The sequence below is a fragment of the Zosterops lateralis genome, assembly GCF_965231275.1.
Source record: "Zosterops lateralis genome assembly, chromosome: 2".
Classification (NCBI taxonomy): Eukaryota; Metazoa; Chordata; class Aves; order Passeriformes; family Zosteropidae; genus Zosterops; species Zosterops lateralis.
In genome coordinates this window covers 82,117,040-82,143,486 of record NC_139763.1, presented here as the reverse complement: position 1 = coordinate 82,143,486, position 26,447 = coordinate 82,117,040, and the positions used below count along the sequence as shown (strand labels likewise).

At 41.0% G+C, this 26,447-nt stretch overlaps 1 protein-coding gene across 1 annotated transcript; it reads right to left on the bottom strand.

Moving 5' to 3' along the window:
- Nucleotides 1–3,936: 3,936 nt before the first annotated feature.
- On the bottom strand, nt 3,937–20,625 carry CTSC (cathepsin C). The gene is made up of 7 exons (XM_083854410.1): nt 20,451–20,625; nt 19,324–19,469; nt 10,817–10,983; nt 10,249–10,404; nt 8,212–8,327; nt 5,656–5,787; nt 3,937–4,909 (listed from the first exon to the last, which is right to left on the bottom strand). Exons 1-7 carry the CDS (start codon nt 20,608–20,610, stop codon nt 4,407–4,409), a joined length of 1,380 nt encoding a protein of 459 aa, XP_083710536.1. The 5' UTR covers nt 20,611–20,625; the 3' UTR covers nt 3,937–4,406.
- Between the last annotated feature and the right edge of the window lie 5,822 nt (nt 20,626–26,447).

Genomic DNA, 26,447 nt, shown 5'->3' with positions numbered 1-26,447 from the left:
TACCACCTGTCATTCAGAAGGAACTGATAAAAACTCATGCTGTTAATGTCCTGCACCTGACCACCTCCTAAAGCTGCAGGTTATTAATATCATTTTACTGCCATTAAATGCTTCATACTTTTTTTGGAAACCTAAATACACAGACACACATGCTCACAGTGTTCAGCCAATGGCACATCCAGAAGCCATAGTAACCAGCAGAGAAATTTCAGCCTGCTTGAGCTGTAGTCTCCAAAATCTTCTCCTCAGCAGATAAGATACTCTAGCTCTCAGTTAAACAGAGGCATTTAACTTAAAACTCACTGTTCAGAAGGGGTAGTCAAGTTTGTTAACTTGACGTTATTTCATACTGCAGTCAAAGCTTCCACTTTTTTTGTTTATGACACACTGCCCATATTGCTCAGGATATGGAAAGGATATGTGTTTTCTTTTAAATATGCTTAGGCTCACCCTGAAAATTTCAAATTCAAGGTCCAAAGTGAGATCAACTTTTTAAAGTAACTCAATACGTCTACATGTGTAATGAATGGACTGCTGTAAGGAAAACACATGTTAGTCATGAAGTGGTCTGGGTACAAGAGTGTTCACACCCACAGGCTTTTGGACCTCACTAACACATTTTATTTTACAACTGAAGTGCTAGTTTGCTCTCATGGTGCAAATGAGAGCATTGGTAAGGCTGCATTGCCAGACACAGGGTGAGGACAGACCCCCTCTGCACAGCCTGAATCCCCCACAGCTTCCCTGCCCCACTCCTGCAATGCCCTGCAGTTCCCATAGTGACTAACACATCTGGGCAAACTCCCCCTAAAACTTCCCTCCTCACTCATTGCTGCACCACATCCCTGAGAGGTGCCTGGCATAATACCATGCTCTTCATTACACTCTGGAGACCACACCATTCCCTAAGTTATTTCAACCCAAAGTGAGACAGTTCCAGTGGTATCAGGCAGCTCTATCACTGCAGGCTGTCTAGAGCAGAGTTAAGTAAGTCCCACTTACTCAGGTGAAAGTAAAATAAGTCATGGCTTTGATGTTTTAACAGGATTTTTAACACATACCAGAAATGGCTTTTCTGAAGAAATCACTAATTTGATGGGGGGAAAAAAAAACATGCTATGATGGGCTTTTATCCTAAAAGAGAAAAACAAAAAACTGAAAACTGAAAATCTTGGTAAAAGATGCTCTTTTGTAGACTGAAACCACCAAGAAAATGTTTCCTTAGTTTATCTTCCTTTTTGTCTTCTAAAATAAATAACATCCCTTCCTCAGCATTCGTTCCTTTTATAAAATACAAAAATTAAGGAAAAAGGCTTTTCAAAATTCTGCATTTGACATCCTTGGAAATGTTCCATAAACAGTATCTCCAGACTTACCTACAGCCTTGTTTTAATCACATCTTGATCAGAGTAGTTAGAAATATATCTTAGTATTTTCAGAGGTCATAGGAAGTCTCATGTTAGCAGAACTTTCAAAGGTAGTTTAATCTTAACTCCATTTTACAAGCTAGTTTTACACCTCCAGCAGCAGAGAAGAAAGCAATGGATAAAGTGTAAGTCATTATTAAAAAAAATAAAAAAGACAAGAAGTTATCAAGCTATAATATTCTCCTGAGCTTGACATTTTAATAAACTCCAATGGTGCACTGGTTTTCCTGTCTTCCCAAGGCCCCTGGAACAACAAAACCTTAAAATTATTCAGTCCTAAATTCAGTGCTTTGAACAAATCCAGAAAAATTCTCTGCTGTTGCTTTATGTGAATTTTATTTACACTGCAAAGTTAGACTGACAACTTTGGAAGTTAAATGTCACGTTGTGTTTCAAGTTCTCAGGTCACAGAACAAGGAGGAGTCATAATGACCCTGCCAAGTCTCCTTCATAAACCAATTGCATGAGTCTCTGAGCAATTCTGGTGTAAGGGGCAGTCCACAAAACTGGAAAAATCATTCCACTCCAGTAATGGAGACTACACCACAGTTCTTAATAATTTTTAAGGATTTATTATACTCACTTTTAAATAGATCTATCTTACTTGTCCTCTGTATGTACTAATTTTCAAAACACCACACTTTTAATATCTCTGTTTACTGGGCTGATGATAAGCTTTATTTTCCTGGTAAGTATTTATTAGTCATGACATTATCTATTAACCTTCCATAATAAGTCAAATATATTAGGGCTTTTACATGCTCACTACAAGACACATCTGCCAACCCTACAATTATTCTCCTGAGCGATAGCACGTTTTCCATTTCAGCTAATGCATTGTTTATAGAAAGAAGCCACATAAACAACCTACATCCACACACCAGCTCCATCAGGCTGACTGACATTCTTCTGTGCAACTCTGGAATACAGAGAACAGGGACACTCACACACCCCAGTCAGCCAGAGGCAAGCAATGTCTGATGACAGTTGCTGGGGGCAGTGACAGTGACACACCATGCTGAGAACTCTTCCTATTAGCACCAGTGCAGCTGCCACACACAGGCAGTGACAGACTGTCAGATGAAAGATGTTATTGCTAAGAAAATAACACAGAATGTTATTCAAAACACATGTAGTTAACGTGATACAACCCATGGTGAACAGCAAATGTTTTTATCTTCGTAGTGCCATGAGTGTCAGCAACAGTTTGGTGATAAGGAACCAATTTCCTAATAGCTGAAAGATAGTAAAAAGAAACATCCAATTTTATATTCATATTCTCAAACTAATCTCATGTGCTGCAGCTATTAAAAAAATCAAGGAACCTAGCTCCTCCCCCCATCCCCCAACTCCCTAAGCTAAAAAAATCCAATGCACAGTATGACCTATTTCAGAATTCCTTGTTCCACTTCTAGCAAAACAAAAGTTCTAAATTTCCAAACACATCTCCACAGAACCACAGAACAAGCTGAGTTGGAAGGGACCCACAAGGATCATCAGGTCCAACTCCTGGCCCTGCACAGGACACCCCAAGAGTCACACCATGTGCCTGAGAGCATTGTCCAAACACATCTTGAACTCTGTCAGGCTGGTGCTGTGACCACTTCCCTGGGGAGCCTGTTCCAGTGCCCAAACACCCTCTGGGTAAAGAGTATTTTTCTAATATCCAACCTAAACCTCCCCTGACATAGCTTCAGGCCATTTCCTCGGGTCCTGTCACTGGTCACCAGAGAGAAGAGATCAGTGCCTGCCCCTTCTCATCCCCTCACAAGGAAGTTGTAGACTGCAATGCCTCCCCTCAGCCTCCTCCAGGCTGAACAGACCAAGTGACCCTACCCACTCTTCGTGTGGCTTCCCTTCAAGGCCCTTCACCCTCTTTCCCTAACACCTTGGTATCTTTCTTATATTATGGCACCGAGAACAGCCCCCAACACTCGAGGTGAGGCTGTCCCAGCTCAGCAAGGACCAGTGCTGCACTAACAAAGTACTGTGTTGCAGCTGAGAAATGGTTAATTCCAAGTGTTGCAATCCCTTTTCTCAAATCTATGTTTCTACCTTGTATATTTGAAAGAAATAGAGCAACAGATTAACAGAAAGGATTTAAACAGGATTACTGGGGAATTAGCAAATTAGTCAATGAATTGTCCTACATCCACAGCAAGGACTACTGCACGTCTGGACAACTAGTCTGATGCTGCCGTGATAATCTCAGCTTCAGATGCAAGATTACTAGCTCTCATGCCCTCTCATCCTTCTTTCCCATCAGTTTAGATTCTGCTGAAGGAAAAAGTTGTTGACAGGAAGCTCAAAACTCACAGGTCACCAAAAGAACTAACTTCTTCCACAAATACAAACTCCTATAGAAATGAAATGTTTTTTATTCAACACTGAAATGGTCAATTGTGAAGCACAGCAATAAAATCCAGAACTAGAACATTTATTAACAGCCTGAAACTTAGAATTCATTTTTATTGTCATAAGAATTTGACATGCAGTTTTTGCAGGACACTTAGAGCTTTAGAACTTTATTTCATCAGCATAATTGCTCATTCCCTCCCCAATACACACTTACATTCCAATTGCAGCAACTTCCTGATTTCTGAGAAATAAGGCACTACAGTGTCCCTTCAAAGCAGTTATGGATTATCATAGCAGACACTTCCCTCTGAGATCTGAAAGTCAAGATTGCCCATGGTAAAAAGGACAACTGGTAACTGAAGGTATATCCAATGATGAGTAACTAATCACCACTGTTACCAAAACAGCCCTTTGGGTGATCTACTGTCAGACTTGAGAAGAATTCTCCAGTGCACAGAGCAGAATTAACAGTGTTTACCTTCTCACATAAGGAAATTGCTCTACTGTAGAAAAATTCCTTAAAGCTTCCTTTTCAAGCTAGGGGACAGATTTTAACCAGAAGTTTCAACCTTCAGTATGTTCTTATGGCTCAGGACAAGGCACTGCACAAAGGCCTTTACATTATAACTTTGGAATAGGAGTTGCAGCCACTGCAATGCTTTCAATTGCACATTCATCAGTGCCACGGCGGATTCTGAAGTAGCCATCTTCTCCCCATGCGGTGCCCCAGCTGTTCTTCACAATCCAGAATTTCTCACCACTTTCTGGGTCTTTACCATAGCCCACCAGTAAGACAGCATGATTGGTCAATTCAAAAGGATTTAAACCATCCTGCAGCCCAGTGTGATGGTAGATCCCCTCTTTATAAAGCATGAAATCATTATAAACCTCAAAGGCAACAGTCATTGGGCCATGCAGAACAAGCTCAAGTTTCATCAGGGCTTCATTGCAGCCTCCATAGAAACCACCAACATAGTGGTACTCAGAGGTGTAGTAGTGGTAGCAGCTGCGCTTGAAAAGGCATGGAGAGTCTTGGCCTGTGTAAGGGAAACAGTCCTCTTCCACCACACCGAAGTCTTGGACATACTTTCCACCAATGAGATATGGAAAGCCACCATCACAACCTTAACAAAAGAAAGAAAGAAAAAAAAGAAGTGCTTCTTCCCTTGGAAATTCTATTATATGAGGTGGGAGACTCTCCCATTTAAACCTTTCATAATTCTTTCAGATACAGTATTGAACACACTTCAGTGATTCAGATCATTCTAATACTGCAGTTAGCTACAGTCAGCTTTCTGAAATACACATGGCAGAATTCACACCTGTAGGAGTTATACTGGGAATACTACTACTTGGACCCTTCCTCATCCAATTGCTCCTGACAATCTCTGTCAGAAAGAAAGAACAACTAGTTACCTGCAGTACAAGGATCTGTCCTAACGAGGATACAGTCCTCTAGAAAGCTTTAGTCATTGCTTTTGCTCATCTCTCCCTCCCTCTAAATATGCCATTGGGAGAATATTTAGTTCCATTCTTTCCAGGTAAGCATTGTAATCAGCTACATTTTGAGCCCTACTCCTTAGATATTTTCCATCTCACAGGTAGATGTAAAATCAAGTAACATCCTGAGCAAGAGTGACTTCTCCTTGTTCAATCCCATTGCTGCAGTGAGGTGGGCTGACAAGTCTGTTTTTGTTATTTTTTTCATTTCAAATAAAGTACTAAAGTATACTAAAGTATAGCCTACCAAATACTTTATGAAAAAAGTAACTTGTGTGTGATGGGGAAGGGATGGAAACTTTCGAACTAGTCTCCTTCTCTAGCATTATTATTACTTGAAAGGTGTCTTTATATACACCAGCATCCTTACCCTGAGAATACTGGCTGCAAGACACAACCTGCTGGGGACTGAAGACCGGTTTCTGAGTGTTGTTTGTGAGGATACGTATCCTGGCTTCCAGCATGCCCATGGAGGAGAACGCGTAACAGCTGCCACATGAGCCTAAGAAGGGGAGAGAAAGGAAACACAAGGAGCATCTGTAACATAAACATGGCTAGTCACCTGCCATCAGGTGCATCTATACCCAAAGTCCACTGAAAAGAGTTAAAACCTACCAGAAAGTGATTAGAACTTGAACAACAATAGAAAAAACTTTAAATCTTCATTTAGTTTTTATGCATACAATTCAAAACCCACTTCTAACAATTTCTCAGGGAACACTGAGCTTATTCAGGAATAAAAGGCAAAGTACTGCTCCAGTGTTTTTCAGCAGTAGCATTTAAGAGCTATCCAATTATCCTATTCCTTCAGAATGAACCTTCAGGGACGGCATTAGCAGGGCTGAGAAGGCTCTATCTACCCTTTATAGAGTAGATGTGCTACCACATATGCTAAGGAGCAATGAACTATTTGAAGTAAATGCTGATAATATTGTTCTTATTTCAACCTACCAACGGATTTAGTCCTGTAATTTCCAGTTTAAAAAGTATTCCACTTCTACACCTACCCCTAAAAGAACTGACTTTTAGGAGAATAGTGGTATAAATAGCATGTTTGAAATAGTGGATTCATCTCTGCTCCCCTTGCTTCTCAAGGGGATGTACACTGGCTTTTCAGAGGCACCTTAAATTTCCCTTCTGCTTCCTGACAGAGAGTTAAATCTTCTTACTTTTGCATGAAAATTTAGTATTGCTTCTAGCTTTAGGCCTCTTCACTCTCTAGGACCTTCCTTCCACTCATTAAAAGCCTTTGGAAATGGAATGACAGGCCTCACAGGAAGAACAATTACTTGGATGAGGTCCTATTTTATCTGCTGATTGTCATCAAGGTGCAAAATTTCCTTTTGTTTCCTGACAGTGGGAAAATCAAATATTGCAGAGCTATGAAAAGGAGGGAGCCTTGAGGAACAAAACAAAATACTTTCTCTTGAACTGCGTAGGTGTATAAAGGCAGAGCTATTACAACAGCAAGACTTTGTGAAATTGCACCTTCACTCAGTGAGATGCATCTCTGAAGAGAAGGGAGAAAATCAGCCTGAACAGGAACACTCTTTTCCAGCAGGGCAAAGTGAAGCAGTGGAAGATGCCTCCCACTCACTGTACAGTCACACCATCTGAGAAAGGCCACACTGCAGAACACTTTGTTGTATTATGTGTGCAAAAATGTGAAAAACACAATTCACACAGTCATTTCAGTCAGAAGTCTGCTGGATTGGCTGCTAAATTTCTTTCCTGTTACCACAGTGGTATTTATAAAGTCCACAGAATGACCTCTTTCGTAGGTTTCTGGCGGTTTTTTTTAAGCCTGAAAGCTAAAATTCTAATTTGAAGAAGCAGAATGCATGTTCCACAGACACTTAAAATACTCAGCATGGACCCTCAGATTACATAAAAAGTGTAGGAAGCTCTTTTTATCGGAAACAACAGACTAATTCTCATTTAGAGAAATTCTGATGCAACACAACAGAGAAAGTGTAAGTCTGAACTGAGTGTTCAGTTGTTTGGAAGATAAAAGAGCTCTTGGGACATTCATAGTTCACACCAGGAGAAAGTACAGGACTCACACCTACATAGGACCATATAATTTAGTGTTGCCATCTTCCAGTACTTCCAGATAGCTAGATATTCCACAAGCCTTCCTATGCTGCTTCTGTTACCAGGAGTACAGCAGGCAGAATTTGTCAGAATAATTAAGTCATCCTTTCCCTACCATGCCAATGTTATGTTTCTTTCCCCCAAAAGCTGCCACCAGATAGCTACCAGTAGATGCAAATTTATGGTGGCACAGGGAAAGGACACATTGATGGAGCTCACTCCTGGCCTCAATTATATAAACGTGTAATTCAGGCATCTCACACCACAGTGCTATAAACACTCCCTACAGAATCAACATATACCAGCATAGTATCCTTTTAAGTTCTTACCAGTATTTCATCTTTATCATTGTCTGCAATATTCTTAGTGACTAATACCTCCTCTTGCAACTAGCCAGTTAAGTAACACCTGAATTTCTCAGGGTGACAAGTCTTGGAGGCAGTATAAACAATTTTAATGGGTTTATTCATTAAAGCTGCATGATAATTTGCCATCCAAAGAAATCAGGGAAAAAATGAAATGTACATCAGTTCAGTCAAAAAAACATGGATAAGATTGCACAAAACCTGACAGCTGTGTTTATGCAGGGTACTGTGGTAATTGGCTTTCACTCCAGCAAGCCAGCACTGTCTGGACAAGCCAGTACCACCACTTGTTTTGGTACAGCGTTGTTAGCCAGGACTCCCCCCAGTTTCCACGAGTTATCATAATAAAGGTGCAATCTGTCAGCTGCACGACACTAGGCAAAACTTTCTGGTTAGCAGCAAATCACAAACTACATCAAAAGAGCTCTGGAACATCAAATTCAGAGGTTTTATTTATTAATTTTTACCTTGATTCCGAACAGGGCTGACATAATTGACACCATTCACATTTCTCCAGTCCCAGGATTCTGGCAAGCTTGAAACTTTCTTGAGTAACTCAGGTGTTAGAGGTGCAGGCTTTGGTCTAAAGAGGAGAAAATTCTTTTGAGAAACATATCACACTCTAGGCAAGAAAACAATTACATAACACTCAGTTTTCATCTTTGGCTTCTACTAGCTGGACTTGCTTCACACTATGCAATTTAAAATAGTCTCCATCTAGACTGAGTGGGTGTCAATAGGAAGAGATAAGCTTGAGCAGGATTCAAGACCTACTCAAATTGCTCCCTGAGGGAACTATATTATTAACTATCCACTGTTGAGGAATACATTCAGTGCAGGTAGCTCAGTTTCCAAGTTCCAGTGTGAGCTTCAAAGTGAGTTTTGGGTGGCAAAATCCTTTTGTAAAACAAAGGGAGCAGGGACCTGTGGTAACAGGATACTCAGAGAGGACCCCAGACTTTCCCACACTTAAGGCTGGGGTTATAAAAGCCCAGGGGCTCCTTTGTTTGTAGGGACCCAGTTCGAACTGCTGTTTTACTATTTAGTTATTGCACCAAGATTAAATTATTTTAAAGATCTGGACATCTGAGACTCTGCTACGGGAAGGAACCCTGGTGTGACTGTGAGTGTGGGGTGTAGCTGCAAAGGGGCCTCAGTCCCAGCTCAGATGGTGAGAGTGTGACTGCCAGAGCGGCTCCTGGCTGGTCCAGCAGGGGAGTTTCCTTAACATCCACAACCTGCTGAGGCCAAATACTTTTGCACCAATCTGAAGTGCTCAAATTATAGCAACACAGTTCTGCAACAGTTATTTTACTTCAATCACCAAGTATGTAGAATATCTGACTGCAGAAACCATCTTGCCTGACAGCAACTACAGTTTCACTTCGGTCACAGGCATGGCTTACACTGACAATTCACTAACTGCAGTCCCACTTGCCCAGGAGATTTCTCTGGAGCAAGTTTTTACTGTGGCTTTTGAAGAAGTATTGTTACCTGTCCTCATCTACCACCTGCAGCCAAGTGATACTCGTATCAGCAAGACAAGAGCTTCCTGCCTTCAACTTTCACACCAGACACTGGAGACTGTTTTGAAAGCAGGAGAGGGCCAACCAAATACTGCTTTATGATACTGCATGGGTGGAAGAGAGCTTCGAAATAGGTTGCCATATTTAAGATCATCTACAAGGTGATTTCCATCTATACAATGCAACCATAATCTGCATAACATTCCCATGCAAATCAGAATTTTTATTCTATAGTAGGACCTTCTTCAACAAACATACAATTGCCAGAGTTTGGAAAGTAAGTAGCATTCCTAATCACAGAAATACCAAGAGCTGGAAAAGAAAACTACGAAGGTAAGACAGCTATAAAGAAGGGAATCTTTAGATCAAAAATCTCTAGTTCTCAAGTTTTGTAGAGGATGATGTACCCATCCCCATTACAACTCTCAGCTAAGTAATCTGCAAGAATCTGAAGGCATTCTCAGGGCTACTTTCATGCTTCATCACCGAGACACTCTATTCCTTCTAGAGGATTCTTGTAGCAGGCGTGGCAAACTAACAAAGTAACCAGGGAATTTCCTCAGAAATCTTTGATATTCATGTTTAGGAGCAGAGAGCAGTTCACAGCTTTTCAACTGCAATTATAAACCAGCAGAAGTGAGATGAAGCACAAGCAGAAACTCCTGACTATGGCAAGCAGCTGATGAGCAGGCAGGTCAGTGAAAGGATAACTGAGCCTGTTCTCACTTCTTCCCTGCACATATGAGTTTGGCAAGACTAAAGGGTAGGTGACTCTGTTTGTGACAACAGAGTCTGCTTGAGACAAGAGATGCTCAGAGTAATCATTCAAATGTAAAATATGTTTGCACCCCATGAACATGAACTGGAAGGTCTTGAAACTTGATTAAACATCTGAACTATACACAGCTAAGAGCCAGGACAAATCCAAGCAGACTCTTGGCAGCAGTGGGTTTGTTGCAGAACAAAGTGTCTTATTACCTTGAAGCTCTGGAATAGAGACCCCCAGCTCTTTTAGTTAGTTCTTCCAGGGCAAAATTCTCATACTCCTTGTATCTTGTTGCTCTCCATGACTTCTGGTGAGCATTGATAGCATTTACAAAGTCGAAGTTGTGCACGTAACGTCTGTGGGAGAGTCTGCAAACAAAAGGAATCAAGTAAAACAGTAAGAAAAGGACTGGGATTGAAACTAAAGGTGTTCTCTAAATTCAATATGTAACTTTAGAAGTGTCTTCTGGTAGATACTGATAAAGAAACATGGAATTATTGGATCAAGGCAAGGTTTCTAAAACTTGAGACAGACTAAATATAACCGGTTTCCTTAGACATGCCAGTTTTATGACAGGGCTTCACCACAGACCAAAGGAGAAACTGTGAGACAACAGGCAAACCCTCCTCTCTTCTTGTGCATTCAGGTTTATTTCCAACATTATCATTGGCATTAACTTGGCCCTCACTACTGGAATTGGTTCTTACGATTTTAGCTAAAACTTTGAGCACTGTTATGAAACATTTTATTCCAGTAAAAGGTCACTTATCTGTTGCTTACCCTCCCCTGGGCTTCTGGAGAGGTAGCTCATGGATGCGAACATCGGACGGAGATGAGGAAATCTTGTGTCCTGTGAAACAAGCCCAGTTGTGGCCAAGTACATCATGCACCCATCCTGGTAGGGTCTCATTACAGTAGCTGGTTACATTCTGGCCTTCCTTTTTGTACTGTAATGTGAAGAAGTTATGCTTGTGTTGAGCAGATGCATTTGTTAGCATAGCCATAGTTCCCCACCCACTCACAGCCGCTTCTTCCTGCCTCAGTTTCACAGGAAGTGGCCAAACACACTCCAGAGGTTAACAAGATGAAAGAAACTGCTCTTTACCAAACAGCTGCAAAAGACAACTGGGTCGTGACTTGAACTTTTAGCAACAAAGTATGCATTCATATCAGTATCAACTAATCTGTGCTAATCATTTGGGTGCAACAGTTACTTTCTCAGCAAGATGAGAAAAACCTCCTAGTATTCAACTTTCTCTTCAAGGCCCTGAGATTTCTTATGCCAAATATGTGACCAATAAAGCTAATTCTGGATTGCCACAGAAGTTTAAGAAACTAAGACTCAAACACAGGGAGGATGGTAAGTTTGTCATTCAGTAACCTCACAGCAAGACATGAACTATTTCTGTTTTAAAATTTATGTACTATTTATGCACTGTTACCCTTTCACAAGTCAAAACCAAAGATGAAACTTCCAGCCACTTCTTTAGGTTTAAGCTGTGATGGCAAAGCATCAAGAAACAATTTCACAGGAACTATCAAAATGAGACAGTAAGAAATGATGATCCCTTGAGAACAGCTCATTTAAAGTTGGCAGCAGAGACTACTACTAAAGCCTCAAGTCCTGAGTCCTAATACTTCCTTGTTCAGCCACACAAGTCTTCATTGTACCACTGAAGAGAAGCAATAATTTAATATATTCAGCAAAATGTGTCTTCATACAACAGGTACCACTAACACTTTGCCCAGCTACATAAATTTTCTGAATTAGCAATTCTCTGACAACAGAATGTCTCACCGTGGGGGTGTGTGTGGCTCTTTACTCATCTCTTAAGGTTAAAGTGTTTTGTGTAAGGTTGAAGTGTTTCGTGTTACACTACGAAGACACCTGAAAACCCCATGCAACAAAGGCTTCAACTTTACTCTTCTAATCCCAAAAAAAAAAAAAAAAAATAAAAAAAAATAATAATAATAATAAAAAAATCACTTATACAGACAGAATTCAAGTTTCCTAGTCCAAGAAAACTTCATTAAACCTCATCCTATTTGAGCTACACATGTACAATGTATAGAGGGATTCTGTAACTGTGTTTCAACAAAATGTTTGCTCAGCTTCTTTACTGAAGAAGGTGGTGGGTTACAGTGATGGAAATGTCCCAAAATGGAAAAGATTAATTAAAGAGACTGGGTGGTTTGTTACTATGTTGTGGTTTTGTGAGAAATATGAAGGACAACTGACTATGAAAAATTAGGTTTATCGATCAGCAGAATAAAATTAAAGGTTAATCCTCTGTTTTGTAACAATGGGAATTCCCTTTGTCCCCATTCTGGAGGATGCAGAGGCAACATATCTACACCCAGCAAGTGTGTTTGCTGGCTGGAGCAGGGTGGTGGCACTAGAAGGCTGAGCTGTTGCCTTGTTCTGTTCTCCCTTTCTTACTGTGCAAGATTGTGCAATGTGGGAAATAATCACACTTGGCCAAATACCAAGGGCAAGGTCCAGAGATGACTTTTGGGAAATACCCTCTTCACAACAGCAAAACTAGAATTCCAGACACTTCCAAAAGCAACAGGTAGTGACTTTGCATCTAATTTACTGTGACATCACATTTCTACCTCTATACAACTGTAGAAATTAATACCTGGTTTTATTTTCTCCTATCTAAATTTTAATTTTCCAGATTATAACAGTACAGCCATTCTCAATAAGCACAGGGCTTCAATCTGAATACCTGAAGATTATCAGAGGAACAGGCCTGCTTCCTGCAACAATCCTGCCTTGCATGGTGTTAATCTGAATTAAAACAAGTAACACGTATTTGGAGCTTATCTTCACGGAAAAAAAATGCAAAAAGTTATCTGCTCACTAGCGAATTAAAACATCAAAAACAACAAAAAATGTGTTTTTCTCCTAGAAATCCCTCTCCCTTTCAAGAGATAAAATTCAGTGTTTTTTTTAAAGACACAGAGAGATAAGCAGAATAGCATTCACACCACCAGTGCAAATTATCTTTCGGAAAAGTGAATCTAGAGAATTTCTTGAACTGCTCTTTCAGTTCACATGTATCAACAAAACTAAAAAGGAGGTGAAGGGACAGCCAGTAGCAATGCTTCAATATAAAAAAGACATAAAAGCCAATTTCAGACAGTCTGTGTAAAAGCCTAATATTAGGCAATTGGAGTCCTCTGTAGCTACCCTTTTGTAGAGTGCCAGACTAAGCTATTACTGAAATGACTATGAAAAGTGGGCATGGAGACTTCGAGAGCATAACCCATGAATGACCTTGGATAAAGGGAATTTCAACTCCAAAAAACAATGAATCTATGAAATGAAAATATACCTACATAAGGTCACAATTTGCTTCCTCCCCACCTGTGACTTTTAATCGAGAGCCACTGATGTAGACAAGTGGCAGACAAGCCTTTAAAAAAAAACTTCATCAGTGCCCTAACAATGACGTCCATTGCTTACCAGAAGGTACACCATAAAATCATTGCTAAAACAACTTTGCTAAGAAATGCAACATTTATTTCTATTAGTGAAGGACTGACAGATGAGATCTGGGAAATCTGACTACCAGTTTTAGAGGACTGACTATGAGTACACCTGCCCAGCTAACAGCCAGGTCACAAGGCAGGGATATGGCACCATTGCACAAGCAACAGCTGACTCGGGTGGATGTGAATCAGAATGGCAGACTCAATAGAAGCTGCCAGCACAGTACCCAAAACATCCACTGAGCCCACCCCAGAACAGCATCCTTCATGGAGGATAACACCCATACAGCTGTGATCACCAGCAACAGCTGGACAACTGCTTGCACACATTTCTCTGCAGATTTTAAAGATAGTTTTCATTTCTGAGTTAAGACCACTGCAGCTGTGTGACATGATAATTTCATCAGCCAGTGCTCACATCTGCAGCACTAATTCTACTCAGTGACCTGGCCAATCTAGGATAACTCCTTGAGAAAGGCACCTAAACTACATTCATAGTTCCAATCATGAGCTTTGAAAACAGTAACATTTAATTCTATTTCAAATGTACATTTTTCTCAATCCTGTCAACTCCTGTGGTTTTGCCTAATGCCAAAATTTAGCCAAGCCATGCCAACATTAACCTTAAAAGATTTCGCGTAGCTGAATTTCAAAGCTTGCTGTTAGATATCCGAACCCAGGTAAGTTCTTCAGTGAAGTATACTTCTAATAAAATCTCTTCTGTGCTGGTCATCATGACATAATCTAACTGCATGTCCAATTCTAGTCCAAGTAAAAACCATAACTGTTTAAAGCTTTTTTAAAATCTTTACTCTCACTAAGAGGAAAGCAAGAGAGGATGGAGACCTTATTAGTCACAGCATTTTAACAGGAATTCAGCAGTACCACATAGAGAGGCAACTGTCCCATCCTCTTTGAAAACTACTGTTCTCAATTTAAGCAATGCCTGGGCAATTACCCAGCCAGAGTTCCAGGAGGCAGGACAACCCTACACATAAAACCTGGTGGAATGAATTATCTCTCAAATTTACAGGTGTGCCTATGCATTTTACTATGGGAAGCACACACTGAATGAGAACAGAGCTGCAGACTTGCAGCTACTACACAAAAATAGATGTAGATGATGTTACCAGAACCAACTACTGCATCTTGCTACCCAATATAAAATGTAAGCAAATATCAACTCCAGGTGGATTTTCTTCAGTCTAGGAAGTATTCTGCAATTCTGAGTTCTCTGCTTTCAGATTTACACTTCAGGAAAGCAGCAGCTGCTCACTGCCAGTTAAGCAAGCCCAAATTAGACAGGTTAAAAGCTGACTTTCAACTGATTTGCAGGATGATTCAATAGCATTAGCAACTCTAGCATTTCTACTTTATCAACATGAAATTAAATGCATCCAGGTTTGGAGGTTTTTTTTCTATATCCCGAAAACTTAAACATTAACTGCTGTCACTTATCTAGGCTGTTTGTTTCAGAACAGCAGTCCTTGATTTTAACCAAATTTGGGAGAATTGGGAAAGAGAGAAAAAGACATGACAAAGATGTCACCAAGTCACTTTGGAAAAGATTAGTAACTAGAGTGGTGAAATATTCTAAAATCTATTTTTTTTTTCTGAAGTAGTTCCAACATTTCAGTATGAAAAATGCCAGACTTTTGGTATTTGCTAAAGAACATCTCAGGAGTCAAAAGTAGAACCACTTCGCTTAAGGGACAAACAGTGAGAAACTTATGAGACTGTCTCGTCTCAAAGTGGTAGCCTTAAATAAATAAATACCTCAAAGACATCAAGTAATTGAAACAAGTTGGCCTCAACTTTCCTTTCAGGCTCACTCTAGCTTTTTATGTTATGCTGTTCCTATTTCTTTTGCCATCCCTTGGGGGTAAAAAAAAATAAAAATCTTTAGAGCTTTATATATATTGCATAACCCTAAAGAATCCTTGTATCATCCTGCAGAAGTACATCTGCCAAAAGTACACTAACTCCACATCCAAGTTCAGTACAGGGATGTTTCAGAAGCACAAATTAAACAAGTTATTTTGTGCTAGAAGCAGAATGCAAGAATGCAGTAGAATGCCACATTTAATTCAGCAAACGTTAATTCTATGTACAACAGTAGTTAGAAAAAAGCACTGTTAGAGCATCTTTACTTCTGGTACTAAAGTAAATTGAGGAAAAAATAGAATTGATAAGCTCACACAATCCACTTCTCTGATGTATAAAGTCACTTCCCCACAGGCCTCAAGTGAAAGAATCTTGTAAAGGCAATGAGACTCTACAAAAGTTTCAGTGGCTGTCTGCTTAGTAAGCCACAGGCACAAAAAGCTACTAAAAACTCATTGAAACATGCATAGCCAAACAGGCTGTGTCTGTATCTACAGAGTACAGTAGCTCTGATAAAGCCACCACTTAGACAAGCCCATAGCATTCCTGTCAGTAATTAAAAGCTTAATTCTTTAACACCAGGAACAAAATACATTGGAGGTTCAATTAGCAGAAGTGGCACTTTTATGCCTGAAACTCACCAAATACTGTATTGGCTTAAATATTGCTGTTCATTGTACCTGGCAAATCCTCCCTCTGCTCAATCTCAGTCTTGTTGATTTTCTATTTCATATGTAATGCAATATTTACTGGATTAAAAGTAAAAAGATATGCACAGTTAAATATGTCACAAAGTCAAGCAGTTTGTAAGGAACCACTTCCTCCTTCCAAGTGCCCACCGACAGTTGTGAAACTGGGAGTTTTGCAGACAGACACATTGCATGTTCTTGCTCCATAACAGCAGCAAGTAGTTGTCTGCAGCAAAAAATGCATTTAGTAAGTGCTGTGATATTTCTTCATGATTCTCAGCAATAGACTTGCATCTTGGTAATCTGTTGTTGTTTTTACAGAAGCAAAATTATTAGTATTAGAGAGGGTAACTGAACTGGGCTCTAATCCTCCCTATGGCGTTCAAGGAAAGAAGTCTTTAATTTAAATAGGTCTTGCTGATGAATTCCCCATTACTGAGCAATGACCCAAACAAGCTTGCTATTTCTTAATACTGAAGCCAGCTTCAAAACTAAGAATTAATCCATTAGCTTACAAAGGGCTGAGACACATTCATGACCATAAAATGCATGAAAGCTATTGTGTACTGCTACAGCTCAGGTGTATATTTGACTTACTTGGTTTTGAGCAGCAAGATGAATCAGATGATCACCAAAAGCTTTTTTCACCTTAAACTATTCTGTAACAGTTTTGGTATGTTATTTAAAGAGTATTTTTGCAAATCAATGCAATACATGAAATCAATGCAATACATGACACCAGTGCTTATGAGTCACTTGACTTAGTGCTCATCTTCTTGGGATGTATTTCACAAGGTACGGACAGCAGCAGCCCTCAGTGACTCTTAGCTGTCTTCAAGTTGGCAATGAACAGATCCATCTATATCCAAGAGCAGGTCACATTGTTTCTATGATTAAATCCTCACACTCAGGAATTTGTTTGATAACCAGCAACTCTTTTACTGCCTAGCATATTGACTTGTAAAGCAACTCTGCATTTCAGTGTAAAATATCAGCCCAAATTCTGCTAGTTCTACTATATTCTCCTCAGATGAGTCCAACAACAACTGCTGAATTCTTCCAGCCAGAGACAACACCTCAAAACCAAGTAAATGTACAGTACTACAGCACACAGTGCTCTGCTCTCCTCTTGGAGGCAGCAATTCCTGCCACTTTTGAGACAGGTCCTCCCACTGCAGGTGAGCTCACAGAGGTGTCCCTGCCTGAGATGCTTCAGAGTAAATCTGTTCAATTAGAATACCCTTCAGTGTCTGTGCAATTTTTGCTGTATGACCTGCCAAACCTATGAGGAGTGCACATCACAGCAATATAATTTCACTATCTTATACAGATGAGAATGTCTATCAGGTATTTGTCTCTCATACTTTGCTTCTGCTCAAGTACAAGATCCTGTCTTGTTTAAAAAATTGCATTCTTCTTTTAAAAATTTCCAGTTATAAGACTGCACAAGGTCCTGACAGTTAATTTTATTTATAGTAGCTCATATAATGCCACATATCAGATTTGTCAATAAAACAATGTTGTTAGTACAGGGATGTTTTAGTTTAGCTGAGCAGTGTTAACACAGCACCAAGGCCTCATCTGCTCCTCAGACAGGTCTGACAGCAAATAGGCTGGGGGTGCATAAGAAATTGGGAGGGAACACAGCTGGGAAAGCTGACCCCAACTGACTAAAGAGATATTCCATGCTGAACAATATGCACAGAAATAAAAGCTGGGGAAAGGAGAAAAGAGGGACATTCAGAATCATGGCATCTGCCTTCTTAGGCAACAGTTGTGCACTGTGAAGCCCTGCTTTCCCAGAAATTGCTGAACACCTGCTTACTATGGTGGCAAGTTATCTTGGTGGCAAGTAGTGAATGAATTCCTCTCTTTGTTTTGCTTGCATACACACACAGTTTTTACTTTACCTATTAAAGTACCTTTATCTCAGCCAGTGAGTTTTTGCACTTCTATCCTTCCAATTCACTCCCCCAATGCACTGAGTAGTGCTTTGCTGTATCCTGGAGTTAACCTACAATAATGGGCATATAAATAACTTCTCCAGTTGTGCTAAACAGTTGATACAGTCCTTTTCCTTACATGAGCCCAAGTCAACAGAGATGGAAGCTGCAAGGAGGTTGCAGTTAAACTGAAGCCTTCTATGTAATTTCTGTTCAGTAAGGACACCAGTTCTCCTGAAAGAGTGGATCACTGGCTTTTGTTAACACCTCTAAATTGACTTTAAAATAATTGCTGTAAAATAAACCATCTACCATGGCTCCCAGAGAGATAATTTAGAGCAAAAATTATTTTTTCACCCTCCTTAGTATCACTCAAAGTTCAGAGATTTTATGCCTGGACAAGGCCTGAATGTTTACTGTTGACTCATCCCAAGTCAGACACAAGATCATGCTTCCTGAAAGAATCAAAAATATATTCATTGTTTCTGCTCAGGGCTGCACTCACCAGCTGAGAAGCCCTGCTGCACAAAGCATCTATCTTCCAGGTACTAAAGCCATCCTGCAGAGATTACTTCAAACCACCCTTCAGATTCATGTCACTCATCAGGACAGCAGCACAGTGCTTCTAACAAGAGTGGTTTCTCCTGTCTAATCTCTGCATACCATCACTGTTTTCAGCTTGACCTGAAGGCATTAACAGGGACTGAAGAGAACAGTATTACTCCAAGGGAATAATTAGAGGCAGCAGAAAGGTTCCTTAGATATTCTAGTATTCTGAAATAAAATTTATAGATCCCAGAAATCCTCCATCAAGAAGGATAGATGGCTCTAAAGTTTCCACGCATTTGACAACATTTGTAAAGGAAAGATAAAAGCAATGGTATTTGCTATTTGATTTGGGTCCACACAGGGTCCAAAAAAAAAAAAAAAAAAAAAAAAAAATACAGGCTACCAGGAAAGTTAGTTTCATTAAGGCCTTCAATTGCTTTAAGCCTGCCGAGAAGGGAAAGTAGCAGCATCTGTATTTTTTTCAGATAATGGCCAGTGTGGAATACTTCTTCCCTCTCTTTGGTCCCTACCCAACCACTGATCACTGTTTCCTTATGTTCAACACAAGAAGAAATCCTTTATCTGGTATTGCAGGCAAACCTTAGAGCCAAAGATGATCATGTGTCCCAACTGACCCACTGTGGCATGCAGAGACTGAAGGGCAGCCTAACTACAGGACATTTTGGCAACGGCCAGTAGTGTAGAACACACCAGGTTAACTCACCTTAAAAAATGCAAACCATTTGTAGTCATTTATCACAACTTCAAAGCCTTGATTGTAAATCAAAGTGAAGAAACCATAGTTGCCCAGACTATCCTGAGCCACATCTAGCTTCTGAAGATTGACAACCACCTTTTTCTCCACAGGCCCTAAAAGAAAGAAAGAAACATTATGGCATGATTACCGTATCAAAGAGACAAAAATAATACAAAAAAAGAAGTATACAGGATTCTGTAACATTTATTTTGTTCCTGAGCACAGTAAAATACACCGGTTGAATGCAATCTTCTTAAAAGGGCATCGAGACACTTCAGGATCTCCACTTCAGTCAGTGGGTCTACATGGCCATTCTTTCCACTGCTAGACAGCATCTGCACATTTTATTAGCAGCCGCACCAAACAGCTGTGACTGGGAAACATCAGCTTATCTAAACACAATTTGGTGCAGGCCTACAAAGGTTTTGGATGCTGTATCCCTCAGACACTGTGTCTGCAACGACAACTCTTCCCCTACAACATCTGGGATGAGGCATCACCCATCCCACACTCCTTCACACCAGTGCTCCAACCCACCCCGCGCCTCACCTCCACTGCTGGTACTGCCGCTTCTCTCCTCGGATCATAAAGCAGAAAAATGCAAAGCGTCTATTATTTTTAAAATGACACCGACATACAATCATTAAATAGTAACTCCCCACTACTATTATCCCCTCGAGGGAAGATGTATATTTCCATCTCTGCCAGCCCTGGCAGCCTCTTAGGAGGTGCCCAGGTGTGACCAGCACTGCCACCTCTCCTGCTGGAGCAGGCACTGCCCGGGCAGGCAGAGCCCCCCAGGCAGGCACTGTGGGAGAGGGGAAGCGAGCCGGGATGAGCCATGGGGCCCGTGGAGAGGCCTACTCAACTCCTAATCGGAACAGACAAGAGAAAAGACCGCACGCTCAGGTGGGACTGCACCAGCGCAGGAAGCCGCCCCCCCCGCCCCTGCCGGCCCCGGGGGCTCCGGGCACGGAGTGGCCGCTGTCCCGCCCCGCTCCCGGGACACTCCGGCCCCGCCGCGGCCCCGCAGGGAGAGAGGGAGGGAGGGAAGGAGGGAAGGAGGGAGGCGGCCGGGCCCGCCGCGCTCTCACCCGCCTGCGAGCAGTTTCCGTGGCGGCCGCCGGCCCGCCAGACGCGGAGCTCCCAGGCGCCCAGCAGGTCGGCGAAGGAGCAGTTGGCCGGCGTGTCGCCCAGAGCGGCCGCGGGCAGCGCCAACAGCAGCGCCAGGGCCTTCAGCACAGAGCCCGCCATCGCACCGCGCCAGCAGCGCTCCCAACGCGCCCGCCCGGCCACCGCTCCCCGCCCCCGGGCCCGGCCCGCCCCACAGGGCCTCCTCCCCGCGGGGTGCCCTTCCCGAAGGTCGTCTCCTCTTCTGCAGAGCGCACACACCTCACCACAGGGCCTCCTCCCCCGCAGCGGGCATCCTCTTCCCCAAACCCCATCTCCCTCCCCAAAGGGCATCCTCCTGCCCAAGCCCAACCTCGGCAAATCCCCACAGGGCTCGTTCCCGCTGTCACTGCAGACCCACCTCTTGCTGCTCTGGAGGATGGGGCCTCCTGCTCGCCATGGGTTTAGCAGCGTGAGGTGACTCAGAGTTTGCACAGCGGCCGCACAGCACAGCCAGGAAACCACGCGGCACAAACCCTGCTCGGGATGTGCCACCTTCGAGACCCTTGTACACACGAGCAGTTGGCAAAGAGCACAGAAAACCCATCCTGAAAGTGGAAGCTTTGGGGTGACTTGCAAAATCTTGCGTGTCCAAGAAACAGGGGACAGGGATGTCTCCACCCAGCCTGGGCACAGGGATGGGTGTGCAGGGAAGTGGCTCCTTCTCCTCTGTCTCTCCAAAAGCAAATTGTGCCTGCTTTCACATCCCCAAAGATACATGTGCAATCCACAAGGCTAAAAGACTTGCTGATGAATAAATATACCCTCATTTTAAAAAGAGCTGTATAAAAAATAACCCCTTCTGGGGAACAATAAATGTGTATAATATGAAAATTTTGACTATGAAAATGATACACTGGCTTGGCTGTGGATATAAATTTAAAATAAATGTTGTTAAACTGGTATAAATCTACACATAGATGCTCATCACGGATTTCAAAAGTGTAGCTTTAAATAACTCACGAGCTAAACTAGGTTTAAATGGTAAGTGTCCCAATTTATTTTTGTATTGATTCAAATCAGGAGATTAGGAATTGCATCAGTAAATTTAAACTGCTTTAAGTAATACATTATTTTGCTGCCATCACTTTCTTTTTATGCCATCTTCTCAGCCTTTTGGGGAAGGATTAATTTGACATTTTGCTGCTGATTCTTGGAGCAACCAGCTAATAGATGCTCTTACTCATACCAACAAAGAGATAAAAACACTTGTTTAAGACAATGTTTTGAGGATTCTAAAGCACTGAATTAATTGGAAAAGGAGAAATTTCCTCTGTGTTCCAGACAAGAAAATAAATGCTGTTTCCATTCACTAAGATTCTGTCGTAGTGCTATGGTATTAAAAAATAGTTCTGGGTTAGTTTTTTGCAAGGGTACCTGGACATGACATACAAGCTGACATTTTGCTGGTCATGCCTTACAAGTGCATGATCAAGTACTGTTCCTGATCAAGCCTCTCTAAACAGATGTGGCTATATCATCCTGTCTCCTTTCTTACCGATGACTTTTTTTCTTTTGGCTCCACATTTTCAGAGATCAAGCCAAAAGTTCCCAACTACATTAGGAAAAAAAACCAAAAAAACCCTCTGTTACTGTTCTTCAGGTTTTATGTCCAGAAGCAGGAAAGCTCTGTGGTATCTCTATCTCATCCCTGTGACACTGGTTGGATGATCCTGCCTCTGCATTCTGCAGTTCTTTGAGTTTCAATTTTCAGTTTCAGTTTGTAGCCACCGGAGGCTGTCATTGCACAAAACCATATGGGTTTCTCTGTAATCGCCTTAGAGTAACAAGGGATTATAGAAAACAGAGGTGTATTCTACATAAAGAGGTTGTACCATGGTCATTGTGGCCAGGCAAGAGCTGGTTCAGTCTGACCTATTGAGTTCATTCCAGTTCTACTCCTCATCTGTAACTTATTTCACGTGTGTAAGATAAAGGCACTCCCTTGTGCCTTCTCTCCAATAGTAATTCTAAGCTAATTACTTACATGGAAAAAAAAAAAAAAAAAAAAAAAAAAAAAAAAGGTTTCCCTGTCTCAAAGCACTGACATACCTGGATTTGTCAGTGAAATACGGCCTTAAATTAGTATCACTCTGTGTGTGACACACATCAGGTGGGACATCTATGTTTGGTGACAGACTTGTTCTTTGTTTGTCATGCTGTTACTGCTTTCTTGAAGTTTATATGGCCTCCCTAAACCTGTCCTTTATCAGTGTTTTATAAAGCTCCCGATACTGAGGAGAGTCAGACAATGAGTAACCAAGTCAGTGATGGTTTATTGTCCCCAAGGGAGTGGTTGGTCTACTAACCTCCTGATAGCTAGGTATGCACTGGTCTTATTTGTAAGGTAATTGAAGTCACTGTCACAGAGTGGGAAGAGCCCCTCAAATATAAACAGTGAAAATCTTCCCTCCAAAAGGTGAATAATTTTTGCTGGGTTAGAGAGTTGAATCAGCTCAGCAAAGGGTCCAGGGCTCTTTGCTCACAGCAATCAGCAGGAATTGCATGGGGTAAAAGGCAGATTTTCCATTGGTGTCAACATGTGTGAGGATGGGCTCACCACATGTTGAATGCTTGTAAACAGAATTTTGGCAAATAATGACAAATAAACCTTTTATTTCTAGACACAATTCTGGCCAATTTGACTTATCACTGTCTGTGTAAGCGGAAGTGATGTGTGACTGAATGAGCTGGCTGGAGAGAATGCTGGGAGCGAAGATCCCGGGGGTCGTTGTTATTTAGTCAAGTCAGTCCCCCAGTCTGGGGGCTAGCCATGACCTGGGTGGTAATTAGCCATCCACTTTACAGGGGAAAACACAAAGGTTACATGCCTGGAGTGGTTCACAGAAAGCTGATTTTAAGGTGAACAAAATTAAAGAAAAAGGATCCTTGCACCCAAGAGCTACCCATTTATTTCAGTGGCATCTGCCTAACAACGACAACAACAACAACAACAACAAACAAACAAACAAAAAAGCACACACACACACACACAAAAAAACCCCCAAAAAACAAAACAAAACAAAACAAAACAAAACAAAAAACCTCCTTACAAACCCTGCTGCACTTTCATTGGTGTGTCATCATCCCTACCTCTGATGTTGTTAGCACAGTATAATGGGAGTAATTTTAAAAATTTGGAGCCTAAACATAACTGAAGACTACTTCTTCCTTTTAATGTTTTGGAAAGATGTGAGAATATGAGCATTTGCATGGTCCTATGTAGGCTCTGAAATTAACTCCTTACTGAGACAGTAGGTGCTGTTCTGTAGCTGGCTTTGCAAGAGCAATGTCCTATTTAATTGCCTTTAGACAGTGAAGAGCTGTACTCAAAGACTTATTTTTCAGAGCATTAATTCATACATGATCATTATTTCACTATAAAATTTGACCATTTTGTTTTAGTACAGAGTACTTTTGCCAGCTTAGCACTGTGCGCTTCTAGACATGATTGAAGGCATCCTGTTTACTTCACAGTGAAACTGTGTCTGGCTGTTTCTAGCAGGTAGGTAGATAATATGTATTCACTTGTTGCAACTATAAACTTATGGGTATTTAAGGGAAGACACTTGTTCTATGAAACAATTCAAGCAGTTTCTAGCAACTATGTGAGTTATTTTTTGTGAATAGAATGAGCATGATGTATATGTACAGCTTGATGTACAGCACTTCTAGGGGATCTAAATTAACAACTGAAGTTTGCAGCTGTATGGAAAATTCAAAAAGTTGGTTTTGAAGGTTTTTTTGGGAATTCATTATTAAATTTGATGCAGGAATTAATAATAAAACAAACAGAAAGAGTGTGGATTAATACTATAGAGTTTTTAGAAACAACCATGTATTTCCTCATATTCTTTTGGGTTTTATTATGATTTTTCTTCACTGGCTCTAATGGGCAAAAAGTTGTTTTCTAAAATTGCTGCCACTATCCAAAGCCTAAATAAATAATAAATAGCATTGGGGTGAGATTTAAGCACAGACTGAGCCTATGGTTTAGTGATCTGGTCAGTTCTCTGAGAGTATTATTCCTCTGAGGCACTGTAATATACCTGTCTGCAGTGCAGCATAATGAGTGAGATGCACCAGGAAAATGATACAGCTTAGTAGAAAACCCAGAAAACAAAAAGGAAAGAAAAAAGAATAGGAGGATAGCTTAAGTGTAGATCAATTCACCAAGTGAGGCTTTAGCACATCTCCAAGCCAATTGTGTTGGTCCCCCTGGAAAATCATTCTACTGAAGCACAGAGCTGGGAAAAATTGAATTAGGAGAAAAGAGACTTTATTCACTGCAATTGCTGTGGAAACATCCAAATTGTAGAAGGATGTCAGCAGAGTCTGGTGGGTTTTTTTTTTTTTTTTTTTTTTTTTTTTTTTTTTTTTTTTTTTTTTTTTTGTTTTGTTTTGTTTTTGTTTTTGTTTTTGTTTTTCCCCATAGCACACTGCAAAGTTGGAAATCATAGTGGAATCTGATTCCATAAGTCAAATATAAATATCACCTTTCAGTTAGTTTACCTGGCTTTTTTCCATTGAGGACATTTTTTCTGCCAACTTTTTCTGAAAGATGATTCACAGAATACTTGTCTGCATAGCCTGTGTGTATATGTATTCATGTGCACAAATACAAGTCCTTTGTTCCTGGAAAAACAGGCTATAATTTAAATGGTGGGGGTTTTTTCTCCCATTTAAAAACTTAAGAAATTTATCAAAAGCTTCCTGGAAACTATTACTTTAGTTATTGTAATGACTGTTAACATGACAGTGTTAATTCCATGTTGGTTAGGGCACTATTAAAATATCTAGATAATGTTCCAATTGGGGTAGAATAACAAGAAATGTCACTGTAATTAAAATCAACATGAAAATCCTGTTTATGGGGTTGCATGATTTTTGTTGTAAAAGTTTTATTATAAGTTTAGCATAGTTTTAGTTACCCTATATGGGCCCCTTGTCTTAGGAATTTTCTTATCATAAGTTGATAAAGGTTTCTATGCCGTCTCAGGTTTTTGCCCAGAGACTGTTCCCTATTGGTCCTTTCCCCATGATGATCCCTGCCCATCCTCTCCAATGTATCCTTCTTCCCTCTGTCCATCACTGGAGTTCTTGTCTCCAAGGTCCAGAACCTTCGAGGAGATTTGGCCAGTGGTTGGCAGATTCCCCAGAGACCCCTCCCCAATTTACCTTTGATTTGTTAGTAGTTATGTAACCCAGTTGGCATTTGCTGCTTTGCTTTGTTTTATTGGTTTAGAGCTTGTATCCACCCCTTGAGCTTGTCCTGGACAAAACCCCCCTGCAACCCAGGTGCGGGGTCTCTCTTGAGGCACTGGGACTGAGGCAAGGGGTTCCCCTGTGATCCCCAAATAAACCTTTGTTTCCCGAACCTCAAAGAGTCCCCTCTTTCATCTATACCACGGCCGTGACAGCGAAAGTCAAGGTGCTGCAGAGCCAAAAACCCACACATCGGTTCTGTTGAGGCGTATCAGAGCTACCGGGGGTCCAGCCGAACAGTGGGCTGACCAGAGAGAGATATGCACCCTAACACCTGTTATCTTCAAAACTGCCAGGAACTTAATAAGTTTAAATATAAGGAAATTTGACTTTAAAAATCTTATTTTTTTTCAAGTAATTAAATGTGTAGAATATTACAACATCAAGGGATCAAGAAGGTGTCAGTTAGAAGGTTTTGGAGTAGTCTCTTGTAGAAAGATATGGGTGAACTGCTGAGAGCTGACAAACATTGTCCCATAGCACATCATGCCTGTACTGAAAGATATAAGCTGATATGCAATAGATGGTGACCTCTTGGAAAATCCTTTGGCCTTGTGGTTCACTGAAAGAAGATGAAGAAGTTCTAAAAAAAATTTAAGTAACCTTCTCAGAGTCGCCTTCTCTGAAAGAAATACCGTTCTTCAGAAATGCATCAT

What these genes read in the sequence shown, in the direction of transcription:
- CTSC (XM_083854410.1), bottom strand. Translation starts at nt 20,610, where the DNA reads ATGGCGGGCTCTGTGCTGAAGGCCCTGGCGCTGCTGTTGGCGCTGCCC. An exon ending in CTCTATTCCAGAGCTTCAAG is followed by an intron (nt 8,328 to 10,248) that starts GTAATAAGACAC and finishes TCTCCTCTTTAG; the next exon opens with ACCAAAGCCTGCACCTCTAA. An exon ending in CAGCCCTGTTCGGAATCAAG is followed by an intron (nt 5,788 to 8,211) that starts GTAAAAATTAAT and finishes TCCCCTTCTTAG; the next exon opens with GCTCATGTGGCAGCTGTTAC.